The sequence below is a fragment of the Lepidochelys kempii genome, chromosome 22, assembly GCF_965140265.1.
Source record: "Lepidochelys kempii isolate rLepKem1 chromosome 22, rLepKem1.hap2, whole genome shotgun sequence".
Lineage (NCBI taxonomy): Eukaryota > Metazoa > Chordata > Testudines > Cheloniidae > Lepidochelys > Lepidochelys kempii.
In genome coordinates this window covers 3,123,483-3,140,000 of record NC_133277.1, presented here as the reverse complement: position 1 = coordinate 3,140,000, position 16,518 = coordinate 3,123,483, and the positions used below count along the sequence as shown (strand labels likewise).

Below are 16,518 nucleotides of genomic sequence, written 5' to 3'. Positions count from 1 at the left end.
GAGGCTCGTGCCCGCGGGAGGGAGCCGGGGGGCGGGGAGCGGGCAGCTCGTGCCCGCGGGAGGGAGCCGGGGGGCGGGAGCGGGCGGGCGGCTCGTGCCCGCGGGAGGGAGCCGGGGAGGGGAGCGGGCGGGCGGCTCGTGCCCGCGGGAGGGAGCCGGGGGCGGGGGCGGGCGGCTCGTGCCCGCGGGAGGGAGCCGGGGGCGGGCGGGAGGCTCGTGCCCGCGGGAGGGAGCCAGGGGCGGGAGCGGGCGGGCGGCTCGTGCCCGCGGGAGGGAGCCGGGGGCGGGAGCGGGCGGGCGGCTCGTGCCCGCGGGAGGGAGCCGGGGAGGGGGCGGGCGGCTCGTACCCGCGGGAGGGAGCCGGGGGCGGGAGCGGGCGGGCGGCTCGTGCCCGCGGGAGGGAGCCGGGGGCGGGAGCGGGCGGGAGGCTCGTACCCGCGGGAGGGAGCCGGGGGCGGGAGCGGGCGGGCGGCTCGTGCCCGCGGGAGGGAGCCGGGGGCGGGGGCGGGCGGCTCGTGCCCGCGGGAGGGAGCCGGGGCGGGGGCGGGCGGCTCGTGCCCGCGGGAGGGAGCTGGGGGCGGGAGCGGGCGGGAGGCTCGTGCCCGCGGGAGGGAGCCGAGCAGGGGGCGGGAGCGGGCGGGCGGCTCGTGCCCGCGGGAGGGAGCCGGGGAGGGGGCGGGAGCGGGCGGGCGGCTCGTACCCGCGGGAGGGAGCCGGGGGCGGGAGCGGGCGGGAGGCTCGTGCCCGCGGGAGGGAGCCGAGCAGGGGGCGGGAGCGGGCGGGCGGCTCGTGCCCGCGGGAGGGAGCTGGGGGCGGGAGCGGGCGGGAGGCTCGTGCCCGCGGGAGGGGAGCTGGGGGCGGGAGCGGGCGGGCGGCTCGTGCCCGCGGGAGGGAGCCGGGGCGGGGGCGGGCGGCTCGTGCCCGCGGGAGGGAGCCGGGGGCGGGAGCGGGCGGGAGGCTCGTGCCCGCGGGAGGGAGCCGGGGCGGGGGCGCGCCGCTCCTGGACAGAGGCTGGAGCCCGGGCTCGGGCCCTGCCTGGCTGGTTCTGGGCCGAGGCCTCATGCTCCGAGCGGGAGCCAAACGCGCTCCCCCGCCCGGGTGGGTCACTGCAGCCGGGCGCCCCCGGGCTCTCCACTGCCCACGGCCCGGCACGGGCAAAGCGGGCCCCAGCTTGGGCCGGGGGCGGAGCCTACAGGGAGATGGGCGGGGCCAGGGTGATGCTTCGCGTTTGTCCCTTCCCGGCACCCGCCCAAGCCGGCGGGAGGGGCGGGGTCTTGTTGCCAGGCAACAGGAGCGTCCACGAAGCGGCCGAGCGCAGCTGCGGAGGGGTAAGAGCCCGCCCGGGGGCCGCGGCCGTTAGTGACCCGGGCCGGGCCCCCCCCCCCGGCCTCCTCCCCCCCACCGGGCCGGGCGTGGGGTGCAGCTCGGGACCCCCCCGGGACTCCTCCCCCCCCCCGGGCCGGGCGTGGGGTGCAGCTCGGGACCCCCCCGGGACTCCTCCCCCCCCCACACACTGGGCCGGGCGTGGGGTGCAGCTCGGGACCCCCCCGGCCTCCTCCCCCCCCCGGGCCGGGCGTGGGGTGCAGCTCGGGACCCCCCCGGCCTCCTTCCCCCCCCCCGGGCCGGGCGTGGGGTGCAGCTCGGGACCCCCCCGGCCTCCTTCCCCCCCCCCGGGCCGGGCGTGGGGTGCAGCTCGGGACCCCCCCGGGACTCCTCCCCCCCCCCGGGCCGGGCGTGGGGTGCAGCTCGGGACCCCCCCGGGACTCCTCCCCCCCCACACACCGGGCCGGGCGTGGGGTGCAGCTAGGGACCCCCCCCGGGACTCCTCCCCCCCCACACACCGGGCCGGGCGTGGGGTGCAGCTAGGGACCCCCCCCGGGACTCCTCCCCCCCCACACACTGGGCCGGGCGTGGGGTGCAGCTCGGGACCCCCCCGGCCTCCTCCCCCCCCCGGGCCGGGCGTGGGGTGCAGCTCGGGACCCCCCCCGGGACTCCTCCCCCCCCACACACCGGGCCAGGCGTGGGGTGCAGCTAGGGACCCCCCCCCGGGACTCCTCCCCCCCCACACACCGGGCCGGGCGTGGGGTGCAGCTAGGGACCCCCCCCCGGGACTCCTCCCCCCACACACACACTGGGCCGGGCGTGGGGTGCAGCTCGGGACCCCCCCGGCCTCCTTCCCCCCCCCCGGGCCGGGCGTGGGGTGCAGCTCGGGACTCCCCTGGGACTTTCCGCCCCACCACACACTGGGCCGGGCGTGGGGTGCAGCTGGGGACTCCCCCGGGACTCCCCCCACACACACACCGGGCCGGGCGTGGTGTGCAGCTCGGGAGCCCCCCCGGGACTTCCCCCCACACACACACTGGGCCAGGCGTGGGGTGCAGCTAGGGACCCCCCCGGGACTCCCCCACACACACACTGGGCCGGGCGTGGGATGCAGCTGGGGACCCCCCCGGGACTTTCCACCCCCCCACACACACCGGGCTGGGCGTGGGGTGCAGCTGGGGACCCCAGGACTCCCCACACACACACTTCGCGCTGGGTGCAGCCAGCACCTTCCTGGCAGGAACTTTCTCCTCTTCTCCCTGGGGCTCCCTGCCCTTTGCCAGCCACAGCATCACTGCTAAAAGGGCCCCACTGCGGCTGCCTGAAGCTGGCTGGAAATCTGGGAGCCATAGGCCCCATGCCCGCAGGCAGCTACCCCAGAGGCACTCGGCTACGAAGAGCAGCTCCATGACCTGCTCAGAACCAGCTCCCGCTGCTAGCCCAGTTGGGAAACCTGATCCAGCTGCCTGAACTGAAACCCCGTTTCCCGAAAGGAAGAGAGTGGGAGGTGCTGGCACGGACCCACTTCTGCCTTCCAGCTAGTCTGGGTGCACTTTCTGAAGGGTGGCCACGCTCATAGACTCCTCCTGCGGCCATAGGGTTAGGAGGGATTGCAAGGGTCATCTACTCTAGCCCCTTGCCAAGATGCAGGATTTGTTGTGCAGGCACAAGTTGCACCCACAGAATTTGCACCGTTAAATGCAACGCTGAGTACTTATACATCCAGCTGCCTGACTGTGCTAATTCGGTAATTAGAGGTTAAAAATCAGCTTTGCTCCTACAATCCCACTGCAAATACAAATTGTGCCTGTGAAAAGGGACAGCAGAATCTAGCATGTCTGAAAATATGTATATGCAATGAGATTGAACTGATACCTTAACTCCTTCATTCCCTGACTTGCCTGGTAATTAAAGTCATGAGCATAATGGTGAGTTCTACAAATTTAAACCCCCAAAATTGTTATTTTTAAGAGGGTAAAAAAATAAACTGCCTGTGTTTAATAACGTTAGAAATAAAGAGCCTGTGTGGGCATTCATATTCACACTTTATTGAGGGGCATACGCTGGGGGAGGTGTGATTTCCATAACCTTAACTACACCATTTGCTAGCTCTCTGAACACTACATTGTATTTGAGCAAATAGCAATGAATTATGAATGCTGGACCCAGGCGAGAAGTAACTAGCCCATGCTCTTTAAATGGAACTGCAGGTGCCATAGAAGGCCTGTTCCGACACCATGTCTATACCATTCTCAAACACCCATCACCGCATTCCACCGGGATTTGCAAATCTGCTAGAAGGACTAGCCAGAGAAGTTTTGAGGGAGCAGCCTGAAGATATACCAGCCTTTGCAGCCAACTATTTTGAAGAGCTGCTGGATAAAAGAGAAAGTGAGTGTAAAGTAAATGAGGAATTTTGCTTATAAAAGAAAGTTCTAGCACAGGGCTGAGTCCAGAGAATTGAATTCTATTCTCACTGTGTGACTTGGGGTACTTAAGTTCAACATCTCTGTTTTCCCAGTTCCTAAAATGGAGATTTAAAAATTCCTTCCTAATGGGTGTTACAGTGCTAAAATGACAAGGTTCTCTGAGTTGGTAATGTCATTGAGAACTGCTGTATTTGTATCTCCTCTTCTGTGTGTACATATTGCTCTTAGCTGGAAGGAATGTCAGATCTCCCTATGGATGACATGGCTCCCTTAATGGCTGTTAATATTAATTACTACACAAATGTGAATGACTGTTTCATAGGTTTCCCTACTCTTTGTGCATCATAGATCTCTGAACCCATTTTCTTTATTGCATTTTCCCATTTAAAGCTTGTTGTATTTCTCTCCCTCCTTCATAATTCCTTTTTCTTCCTGCTACACAGCCTTTCTTAACTCATTAGCTTATAGCTGACGTTCTCTGTAACCCTTTAGAAAATGGTAGGCTTGAGGAAGCAATCTAGTTTTCTGAATATGTTGGGTTATGGGATGATGAACATTCAGGCTCAAAACTACTCAGTCTCACTATGGTTTCCACCTAATAGTTTTTTAATGTAGAATAAATTACAATACAGGGGTAAGAGGCTTTTGTGTGGTTATTGCACAAGAAAAGCTTGACAGCAGGGAATGCACATCCCTCAGTGTAAGGTAATCAACTTCCTCCTCCCATTTGGGAGGTCAGATCCACACCTCAGGGCTGTAAGGAGATCCCCATGAACTTGGGATGAGGGTCCCCCACTGGCCCTGAGATTAATTGGCTTGCTGCTGCAGGTATAGCTGTTCCTGGGCATGTTGGTCCCACTTGGACGTGCAGTGATGCCATTTTCTTGGGTCACCTTGCATTTCCTCGTGAGAGGAAGCATGGCCATGACAGGCACTAGTGAATTGTTCAAGCTGCTGCATGCCATGCACACACCTATCTGATCACAGCCTTGCCAGCCTGTTGTGGCTTTAATTGTGGCTCTGTCCCTAGATGTTAGATGCTACAGTGGCTTTTTGCTCCCCTGCTGTCATGGGACTGTTCCTAGAACCATGGTTGCTTGATATTCCTTAACCGGCATGGCCTTTACCCTCTCCTAGTGGCAGTGTAGAAAATAGCATTTCTTTTTCTCACAGCCAAGGCTGTCTCTATTTTCAATCTGTCATCTTCATTCTTCTGTCATCCTGCTGCCACCCCGCTGAGTGAGTGCAACTTGACTGGGGAACTTCCTGTCTTAATTAATAGCTTGACATTGATATGATAAATGTTGGTATTTATTTTCAGAAACCAAGTTTGACCCAGCAGAATGGGGGGCTAAACTAGATGACAGATTCTACAACAACAAAGCTTTTGAGGTAGGCTGGGATTGCTGCTCTAAGGGGTCTCGTCTTCCTGCAGTGCACAGGACTAAAAAGCAAAATCTCACCAAATGCTTTTGAACCTCAGTTAGAATGTTGCCGTTGTGATTATTCTGCACATCTGAGGAGCGTGGTAGGATAAGGTACTTATATGCTATGGACAAGATGTGGCTTCCATGGAACGGGCTTGGTGAGAAACAAAGCCAAGGTTCTTAACCTGTCCCGCCACTTCTAAGTTTGTCCTCTGAATAAACAGGAGCACAAAGTAAGAAAGATGCCCCCCATGCTGATGAGCCGTATCCAGCAACATGACTTCTGTCTTCTCAGGGCTCTGAACAAGGCAGTTTTGATGCAACGTATATCACCCAAGCTCCTCTCCAGGGCAGAGACTGAGCTAAGCAGTGACCATGATACAAGCAATATTCTGCTATGTTGTACATAGTGGTGATGCCCTATACTGTGTCTAGAAATGATCTGGACATGGGATCTAATGTATATGTTGAACAGGGGAGATAGGGTTCAAGGTTTTAGCTTCACTTGCACTCACTGCTAACTTAAAAATTAAGTCACTAAACTCCTCAGAGCAGGGGTCTTCTCTTATGTGTGCTGGTGGATCTTTTACCCACTCTTGGGTGCTGTTAAAACAGTTAACAATAATGGTAACCAGATGCCTTTTGAAATCCAGTCTTCAGCTCTGCGCATCCCCATTCATGGAAGTTGAGCTGGTGCTTAAACTGAGAAATGGGACCAGGGGAATTACAGACTCTCACAGATGGGGAGAAACTGAATTTCCATTTGGGATCCATGTTCTGGAGCAGTCTGCAAGGAGACTTAGCCCTGGTCTACACTGCGGGGGGGGGGGGGGGAAATCGATCTAAGTTATGCAACTTCAGCTACGTGAATAACGTAGCTGAAGTTGACGTACTTAGATCGACTTACCATGGTGTCTCCACCATGGTGAGTCGGCTGCTGCCGCTCCCCTGTTGACTCTGGGCAGCGATCGATCCAGCGGGGACTGATTTATCGCGTCGAGTCTAGACATGATAAATCGTCCCCGAGCGCGCGCCCATCGACTGCTGTACTCCGGCGCCGCAAGAGGCGCAGGCAGAGTGGACGGGGGAGCGGCAGCAGCCGACTCACTGCGTTGGAGACACCACGGTAAGTCGATCTAAGAACATTGACTTCAGCTACGTTATTCACATAGCTGAAGTTGCATCACTTCGATCGCTTTGCCCTCCCCACAGGGCGTAGCCCAGGGCTCGGACTGGAGCTCTTTCCTATTGTGAAGTAAAGGTTGGTTGAACCTTTATTTTTTTTCTGTTCTTCTTACAGGAGGCTGCATCTTTGCAAGAAGAGGGGAAGGAGTCGATGAAAGATTCAGCCATGGAGCCCGTAAGTAATCTCCCAAGGCCTGCCTGGATTTTGACTCTGCTGGAGCTGCACCTTGTGTCCATGTCCAGATGGCTAAGCAGGAGCTGGAAGTGCTCCGTCAGTTCCAGGGCATCTCTCTCCAAATAATCTGAAGAGAGAAAATCAAGGCCTTTTGTCCCAGCTCGCTTAGGATCCTCCCCTTTCTATTGTTCAATGTGATTTCCCAAAGAGTGTGGAGTCAGATTCAGCCCTGGGGTGACTTTTCAGTAGAGTTTCACCCCGGATGCGTTTGTTCCATTAGCATTTATAAAGCAGTTCATTCCTATCTGCAGAGAATTTGCCTTTGTTGTGAGGCTCTGTGTCCCTCCTTCCCCATTTTGGATTTTAGTTTCTAGATCACTGAGCTAATGAAATCATTTCCCCCAGCTAATTAGCTAATATGATGCTCTGACTGCAACTTGGTGTCGTACTTGACTTCCTCCTCTCCATCATTCCCAGCTGGGGCACCTTGTTTGAGGTAGGGGAGCCTGATTTGTATCTTCCACTGGAAATGGGTCTCTCTTTCTCTCTCTCTCTCGCTGTCTAGTAACTCAGTCTCTTTCATGCTTGATTGTATGGCGCAGGCTTCCAGTGCTCATCATTTTTAAAAATCAACATTTGCCAACAGTTATCACTCCCTGGGAATGAAAGGCCACCATTTCCCCCCCTACTTAACAGGAAATAACTATCGTATCACACACCACCAAGTAGTAACTCTTGGCAAATGCTGATAGTTTAATGGCACTGTTAGTCTCCCACAGAAGGGAGCTTCGTGTTCTGGAAACTCTGAGATGAGCAGTTGGTATTTAAATAAGGACCAAATCACGATGTTCTTACCCAGACAAGACTCCCAATGAGTCACAGAAAGTTCTGCCTAAGTAAGGGCTTCAAGATTTGGCCCTAAAAACAACCCCACCAATGATTAGATTTGTTGTTAAAAAAAAAAAACATAAAGATGACAAAACACATTTAGTTTCCCTCTCAACCTTTGGTTCACACACAGCTTCCAAAATGCCTTTGGGAAGCAGCAGTTTTCAGTGGCTGCACATTATGCAGATTTACTGTAATTTAGGCATTCGTTTTTACTACAAGAAAATGATCAGCCTGTCAGCTGTTTACGAAGTCATTTCCTCTGTGGTTCTATTTTTTTAATGAAGGAGCTTGACAAACTTGGCCTCTATGAAACAACCACCCAAGAAATAGAAGATAAAGCTGCCACAAAAATCCAGGCTGTCTACAAGGGATACAGGGTAAGAGAGACAGTGAGGAGACTGAAAGAACTAGGTCAGGATGCAACAAACCCCATGGAAGAAATCTAATGTCATTAGACCTGCCAGTGTCATGATTTCCAGCCTAGATGCAGGTGAATGAATGGCTTGTTTGTCAGTAGGTTTATTTTTGTTTAATAAACATCACATTTTCAAAATGCACCTGAGCACTGTGTGATTAATTTTTTTGAGTCTGTTTGCAGAGCTGCTCGCTCAGTCTGTCATCGGCACAGACTCGTTTGGATGGGTAAACATTGAACTTCTCTAGCAAGTTGGCTGTGATCTGGTAAGCCACAGAGAACTGACTTTCTGCAAATGTTAGTTCTAAAAGCAAAAAGTCCATTGCCTGAAGCATGTCATTTATTGGCTGCGTGTCAGGGTCACTGTTTCCAAACTGTCCCCAAAGGACGACAGAATGGGAAGGGGGCTAGGGGAGCAAACACCAAAGATGTGTTCTGCATCCCGTCACTTCTGCTCTGCTCCACCTTCTCCAGGTGTGCTCTTGCCCTCCGTCCTCAGGTCTAGAGCACAGGGACTAGACCTGGGGTCTTCCGCCTCCAAAGACTGGGCTGGACAATGGATTCGGTCTCCCTCTGGCCTGATGACTCAGTATTTGTCCACAGCAGAACAGTCATTGGGCAAGAGAGACTGAGTGGGAATGACTGTCCTCCAGTGATTTGGGCTTCCATCTAGGAGGTGGGAGATCCCAAGTCCAGTCCCCCTGCTGTACTCACTCTTTCATTATTTATCCAGAGTGCAACAGCTTCAGCAGGAGAGAGTGGGGGAGCCCCGCATCCGAATAGCTCAGTGGTTAGAGCAGTGGTCTCCAAAGTGGGGTGCTCAAGACCATCCCTGGAGGTGTGCGGCAGGAGGAGCACCGCTGAAGGAGTGCTGCTGGAATGGTGGCAGCAGTGCTTCTGGACCTTTGATTCTTCGGCGGCACGCCGGTGGCAGCTCGGCTCTCCCTGCTCCATCTTCAGCAGCACCCTGAGGTCTTTTTTTTGTTTGCTTCCCTACAACTGGCCCTTGGGGTGCGCGATCCAAAAAGTTTGGAGACCACTGGGTTAGAGCACTCTCCTGAGAGGCAGGATTTGAACAGAGGTCTCCCTTCTCTCCCTCTGGCAGAACCTCAGTCTCCCACATCCCAGGTGAGTGCCTGAACCAGTGGGTTCAGAGTGACAAGGGGGGCTGCTGCTCCTCCCTCGGCCAGATTTTGAATGGGACTGATCCAGTAGGTGGCCTCTGAATACGCCTACTGGATTGGACCCCACACGTGACTTAGGTGGCTGGATGCCTATCTTCTTGTTCTTTGTGAATCGCTCTGGGGCTTAGGCATGAGGTAGGTGTCCATGAAACCTAGAGAGAGGCAGCAGTGCCCATGTTCATGGGCAGAAACACAGGCTCCCAAGGAGCTTTGACTCTGCAAAGTTAGGTGCTAAGTGAGTTTAGGCATCTACAGGGGTTCAGGGGAGTGTTGTGGATTGCAGTGAAGCTAAAACTGGATTTAGGAGCCTAAATGTGAGGTTTAGGCACCTAAGTACCTTCATGGATCCCACACCATGCGCCACATTGGTAAACTAGGGATAATTTTGCCGCCTTCGTAGTGGGGGGCTCTAGGCAATTAAACTCTATTTGTAAAGTAGCTCGATATTCCTGGTTGAAAAGATGCTTTAAAAGTACAACATATTGTTAGTTTTATGCCTGGGAAAACAATGAAGAAAATCAAGAACAAACTACTGTATTCAATATTTGTGAGGACTGGGAAGATTCAGGACTGGTAATGCCATACACAGGCTTGATTCTGCACTTCTTAGCCCTTGTGTTGTCACTTAATCTGTGTACAAAGCGGGTATGAAATGTTACCCAGTGGAATGTTGGCATTTTGCACCCAGTTTGCACGGCACCTGCCCAGCATGTGAGAAGCAGGGGTCAGGTCAACGTCCTTTCTGTTCTAGCTCACTAGTCTGAATCCAGGCCAGGTGAGCACAGCTGATAATGTATAGCTCTTTGGGTCCCTTTGTGAATTGATTGGGTCAATCTCAGTCCAGGTATTAGAGGTTTAACTGGCATGCTAGGCTGATGGCTAAATTCTGTTTATTCTAGTATTCTTCTTAAGCACTAAACTTAGGTTTATTTATTTTTTTAAGGCAACTCTTCTGTTGGGATAGAACCTGACAGAATTCAGCACTTTGTCTTGAATCAATAGTTTAGAAATATTGTAACACAAAACGGAAAGTAGTGATTGAAGAACAAAAGCTCCCTGCCAGCCTCCCCCCTTCCTGGGGTGGAGGATTATCTCATCAGTTGGGATCAAGACACTTTTTAATGAAAACTTAATAAATTGGCCCCAATAATTGGGTGTTATTTCCCAAGGTCCCTGCAGTTATTATAATGGCTCACCTGAGACTTCTTACTCATTGCTCAACTTTTTAGGATAAGAATGCTCGTGCGATTGTCTTGAAAGTCCCTGCCGGAGCGTCTGAAGGAGGAAGAAAAGATATGTAAATGTGCACATCTCTAGATTATATTTAATGATCTATTTTTAGTTTTCTTGTATCCCTTGAGGTTGTCACAATTTAGTACAGATCCCTGCTTGAACGAGGGATGTGACATCTGCTATCATTACAAACCCCATCTATATGCTGGGGGGGCGGGGCGAGGGGCAAGGCACTGTGGTGCTGCAGTTAACATATTTTACAATCTCAAAGTAACTTCTACCCATCTTGTTTGGATGTGCTGGGTAACACATGGCTGCTTTGTTTCAGTGAAATGCCAAAGGGGCATCCATTCATGTGAGTGAACTTAGCACTTGATTGATAAAATTAAATGTTTCAATGTACTAAACTAAGTTCAATCTTAATTATTGTACCACTCAACATGAATGCTGGAAGAAACATACCCCAACCACTGAAAATTAAGCCATAGCATTGAGTCTTTAGGTCTAAGGCTTCAGTACGGGAGATGGTGAACAAAGCTGCATTGAATTCAATGGGGTCACTCCTGGTTTTCACTAGTGTATGTGCAAGTAGAATGAGCAGGCCTGATTCCTCTTGCCTTGCTCCTTGGGTAGTCATTCAGTGGTGTAAAATGCTACCAACCCAGGATTCCTCACTCATGCAAGGCTGTGGAGAATCTCTCTCTGGTACATAGACACTCTCCATTCCCGTAGTATTTGAGCACCTCACAAACTCTAATGTATTTATCCTCCCACAGCCCTTTGAGGCAGGGGAAGTGCTATTATTCCCATTGTACAGATGGAGAACTAAGGCACAGAGGGACCATGGCCTGGATCCTCAAAGCTACATGGGCTCCTATTGGAATCAGTAGGAATTAGGTGCCCAAGTACCTTTGAGGATCTGGGTCTAACTCAAAGTTCCACAGGAAGGGCTAGATCTACAAAGGGATTTAGGTGCCTAAGTCCATGCTCAGCTGCCCCCTAACCTGAAGAGTTTCTGTCAGTGAGCATATGCACAGGTGCCTAAGTCCTGATGCCTGGAGCCTATCTCACAGCTAAGCCCCTGTGGGGTGCTCAAACAAAGCATGGCCCTGCCCACCTTGCCTGATCTGGTAGGCGTTGTCAGAGGTCACCTAACCGATTGAGCCCTACACAAAACACCGCTGGAGGAGGCCTCAGCAGCAGCCCCCTTATTTTATTACCTCTTGCCCAGTGGTCAAAGCACTCACCTGGTACGTGGGAGATGCCTGTTTCAGATCCCCCGCCTTAGGAGAATGCCCTAGCCACTGGGCTATGGGATATTCTGAGGTGAGGGTCTCTCCTAGTCTCTCCTGCTGAAGCTGTTACTAGAATAGGGTCTTGACGTTGGGTCTCCCCAGGTGAGTGTCCTGACCAGTCAGTTACAGAGTCAGGCGCATGCTGTCTCTGCCCCAGGGACATAATTATTCATACAAAATGGAACTCATGGGTGGCAGGTATAATAGGCCAGGGCACACTCTACCTCCCCTGGCTCTGCTGCTGCTGCCGGACCCCTGGTTGCAGGGTTTTGGGGGGAAGTTTTTGCTTTATTATGCCCCTGCAGGTTTTGGGGTGGCTGAAGAGACTGTATATGCTACTCCACTTCCTGGGTTCATCAGTAATCTTGAACTCCAGAGAGATTACTGATGAACCCAGGAAGCTGAGTTGCAAATACAGCTGCCTCAGCTGCCCCAAAACCTGCATGGGGCATAGCAAAAGCATCTTTGGATGAGAGTGAGAGACTTTTCCCCGCAGTGGCTTGGGGTCTGGGGCAAGGCTGCGGTTGGCCTGGGGCTCCTTCAGGCTAGTTGGGGGGTGGCTCGGGGCACCTCTGGGCAGGTGGGGTGGGGAAGTTTGGGGCTTCGGCTGGCCCGGGGCTCCTCCTGCCGTGGGCGGGTGTGTTCAGGGCTCCTCCAGGTGGGGATGGGGAGAGGACTCGTAGCTGTGGCTGCGCGGGAGTGGCAGAGGCTAGCCTCCCCTAAGGGTGGCTTCACCCACCACCCATGATGGAACTCTTTCAACAAGAGAGATTGAGGGAGCCCCCCGTCAGAACATCCCATTACACAGGGACCAGGGCACTCTCCTGAGATGTGGGTTCAAATCTCTTTTCCAACGCCATCAGCAGGGATTGAACCTGGGTCGCCCACCCGGACGAGGGGAGTGTTCTAACCTCAGTGCTAAAGGCCTTTTCGGGGAGAACTGCACAGCCTGCTCTTCCGTCGCTACGTCTGATTTTTTCAAGAAGGGGCACAAGCCCCTAACTCCAGGAGAAGGTTCGCGGCTGCAAACCCAGCGCAGAGATAGACCTCCCTCCTCCCGCTGGCATTTTCTACTCGCTGGTTTAGGCAGCGATACGCTCAGCTTGCTGTCTCTTGTGGATCCCATTCTTCGATGCCTCACTCCCGGTACGTTGCAGAGGGAGCGTGGGTGCCTATCTTGGGGCTGTGACTTCTACTAGAAGGCAGGTTGCCTAAAGTTAGGCTTTGTAATGCTGAGTCTAAGTCTCTGAAGCTCTAAGCTAAAGCCTGTGGCCGTTCTCCCAAGTACCAGGTTAGTGCTCTAACCACTGGCCCGTCCTTCCTCCGACAGCCCATAAAAGGCACAGCATGCGCACACAGTCTAATTTATTGTAGATATAAGCAAAGAATCACTGAGACGTCTCTTTTCTCCACTGCAAATCCTTTCCTGTCACTGAGGTGAGTGGATGTAACAGTATCAGAGATGGGCCCAACAGGCCCCAAGCCTCCATCCTGCATCCCCTCCCAACCCCCACCCTCCCACAAGCAGATCGACAGACTTAATCAGCCTGAGTTTTCCTTCAGTGGGTTACACTACCGCAGAACTGGTAGGATCTGGTAGAGAATCAGATCTCCTACTATTTAAAGGTGCCAAACACAGAAAACTAAACGGGAGCTACACCCACGGCCAGGGCTTGTCAGCCCCCAGCTGTCATTGCTGATGGCAGGGGGAAAACGATAAAAGCAGGGAGGAAGAACTGAGTTGGCGTAACCCTCCCTTTCTTCCAGCACAGGCAATGCTCCCGCTAGCAACTCTGACTCTGGCCTGCTAAGTTTGCCTGCTGTCATGTTATTTGCTGGGCGGTGAGAAAGCTGTTTCTGAAGGGCTCTCCCACAGCTTCTTCCAATGCTGCTGCCTTAAAATCATAGAATATCAGGGTTGGAAGGGACCTCAGGAGGTCATCTAGTCCAACCCCCTGCTCAAAGCAGGACCAATCCCCAACTAAATCATCCCAGCCAGGGTTTTGTCAAGCCTGACCTTAAAAATATCTCAGGAAGGAGATTCCACCACCTCCCTAGGTAACGCATTCCAGTGTTTCACCACCCTCCTAGTGAAAAAGGTTTTCCTAATATCCAACCTAAACCTCCCCCACTGCAACTTGAAACCATTACTCCTTGTTCTGTCATCAGCTACCACTGAGAACAGTCTAGATCCATCCTCTTTGGAACCCCCTTTCCAGGTAGTTGAAAGCAGCTATCAAATCCCCCCTCATTCTTCTCTTCTGCAGACTAAACAATCCCAGTTCCCTCAGCCTCTCCTCGTAAGTCATGTGTTCCAGACCCCTAATCATTTTTGTTGCCCTTCGCTGGACTCTTTCCAATTTTTCCACATCCTTCTTGTAGTGTGGGGCCCAAAACTGGACACAGTACTCCAGATGAGGCCTCACCAATGTCGAATAGAGGGGGACGATCACGTCCCTCGATCTGCTGGCAATGCCCCTTCTTATACATCCCAAAATGCCATTGGCCTTCTTGGCAACAAGGGCACACTGTTGACTCGTATCCAGCTTCTCGTCCACTGTAACCCCTAGCTCCTTTTCTGCAGAACTGCTGCCGAGCCATTCGGTCCCTGGTCTGTAGCAGTGCATGGGATTCTTCCTTCCTAAGTGCAGGACTCTGCACTTGTCCTTGTTGAACCTCATCAGATTTCTTTTGGCCCAATCCTCTAATTTGTCTAGGTCCCTCTGTATCCTATCCCTACCCTCCAGCGTATCTACCATTCCTCCCAGTTTAGTGTCACCTTCAGTTAGCAGCATTCTCCAGTCTGTGCACGAGTGAATTGCTGAGCAGTTTGGCATTAGCACCACCTCAACCACTTGAACTCGGCCCTTACAACCGCCCCAGCACCGGCATGATTTACTGCAATTTAGGATTTCCTCCCTCTCCAGTATCTCCTTGAGCCTCCCCCCCAATCTACATTATTCTAAGCTTTTCCTCCCTTAAATTCCTGCTTTGTGTTTAAGTTCTCCTAAAACAGATTTAGTCTGGGAACAGAAGGGAGGACTAGTGGTGGAATTCGCTGCTGCTAGCTTTGTCTCTGCCCTAGAAAGGAGCCTGAATCCTGTTGCTGGCTGGATGCATGGGAACTTCCTCCCCCAGTGCAGGCCAGGATGAGGTCACTGTTCTTTTATTTATACATTTGTTTGCTGTTGCTTCTGGGCTCTTTAAATACATCAAAACAGCATGATTAGTCCGTCAGTTAGAGACTTGCCATTTTAAATGACTAAGGTGTGAGTTCTGCCCTGCTAGCTGTCTGAAAGCTGTGTTAAACAGCTTTCCCTGTGCTCACCCAGCATGGGCTCTGGTAGATTACTGGACAGCAAATGTTGCAAGGCAGAGGTTCTCAGTTGAGCATGCTTTGCAGCTGGTTCTGCACCATAACCTTCAAGAGTGGGCAGCAAAGCCAGCCCAGCAGAGCTTCATTCCCAGAAAAGACCCAGAGGAAAAGACAGTCTCTCAGCCCATTGGGTGCTAGACTGCTCATTCCCCAGCTGGGCCCTGGAGCACTTTCTGCAATGCACCAGCCTGATCACAGGTTGCTGACTCCACCTTGACTCTGGTTCATGAATGCACAGAAGAGCCTGGATGCCTGCAAAAACAACTGGTGGGGTGGGAGGAGGACAGTGTCTCGCTAATAGCCACTCCTGCATCAGAGGAGAGGAAACAGAAGACTGCTGGCCAAAGGCAGACATGCACCCCTAGTAGCAAGTGCAGGCAGAGGTCCCATAATCGCTACGCCTTCCTCCTGATGCTCCCCTCCAACTAGCACCATTTCCATTTTGGCCAGGCAGAGCATCGGCAAGTCTCCTCATCTCTGTCAGCCACCGGAAAAGCGCAGGCTCTAGGGTTTGGGGTCCACACTAAGGTGATGGTGAGCTAAGTTTCATCCACATTAACTGGTGACACTGCAGCCCCAAATGTCCCCCCATTGCTGTTAGCAGTGGTACTTTGATGTCCACGGGGATGGCAGAGAGCAGTGACGGTGCATGCATGGGTTAGTTATGCTGCGTGTTGAGTTCAGACTGAGAGGGAGATTACCTGGCTCTATTACTGCCTCTACCTGCATTAGACCCATTCCCTTTAGTCACGGCTAGTTTGTTAGTCCTTTCCTGCTTCCTGGAAGGGACAGAGAAGGTTGGGAGGGCAGGGGAAGATAATGGGATTAATAGCCAGTTAAAACAAAGTAAGAAAGGGTACAGCCGTGGGTAGGAGAATGGCTATAAGGAGGAAGGGCAGTGTGGATACCAGTCTAATAGAATGTAGAATGACCGTGCCTCATTGGGTAAAGAACGTGAGGGAGGCCAAACAGCAGGAATGAAGCTGTTTGTACCCCAATGCGAGGAGCCCGGGTAACAAAATGGAGGAACTAGCGCTACTGCTGCGGGAAGTGAAACCGGGTATTCTAGGGAGACCAGAAACAGGGTGGAATAGTCGTCACGACTGGAGTGCGGGTATCGAAGGGGAGGTGCTGCTTAGGAAAGACCGAAATAAAGGCAAAGGTGGTGGAGTCGCATTGTAGATCAATGAGGAGGTAGAATGTAAAGAAGTAAGAAGCGATGGGATGGATAAGACAGAGTCCGTCTTAGCAAAAATCACATTGGGGAAGAAAACTATTAGAGCCTCCCCTGGGATAGTGCTTGGGGTTGCTATAGACCGCCGGGATCTAATTTGGATATGGATAGAGCCCTCGTTAATGTTTTTAATGAAGTAAATACTAATGGAAACTGCGTGATCATGGGAGACTAACTTCCCAGATATAGACTGGAGGACAAGTGCTAGTAATAACAATAGGGCTCAGATTTTCCTAGATAGCTGATGGGTTCCTTCATCAGGTAGTTGCTGAACCGACTAGAGGGGATGCCATTTTAGATTTGGTTTTGGTGAGTCGTGAGGACCTCATAGAAGAAATGGTTGTAGGGAAC

At 53.3% G+C, this 16,518-nt stretch overlaps 1 protein-coding gene across 3 annotated transcripts in view; it reads left to right on the top strand.

The window, feature by feature from the left end:
* The first annotated feature begins 986 nt into the window (after positions 1-986).
* Positions 987-16,518, top strand: part of LOC140901653 (sperm surface protein Sp17-like) — a 63,478-nt gene continuing 47,946 nt past the window's right edge. Inside the window, exons 1-5 of one of the 3 annotated variants that reach the window (XM_073320876.1) lie at positions 1,241-1,328; positions 3,534-3,714; positions 5,074-5,144; positions 6,480-6,539; positions 7,715-7,987. In XM_073320876.1, the coding sequence (XP_073176977.1) occupies positions 3,561-3,714; positions 5,074-5,144; positions 6,480-6,539; positions 7,715-7,876 (447 nt within the window). In that variant the 5' untranslated portion in view covers positions 1,241-1,328; positions 3,534-3,560 and the 3' untranslated portion in view covers positions 7,877-7,987. Of the gene's footprint in view, positions 1,099-1,240; positions 1,329-3,533; positions 3,715-5,073; positions 5,145-6,479; positions 6,540-7,714; positions 7,988-16,518 lie in introns of those variants that run through there. The other 2 variants (XM_073320875.1, XM_073320874.1) reach the window with 2 other exon arrangements.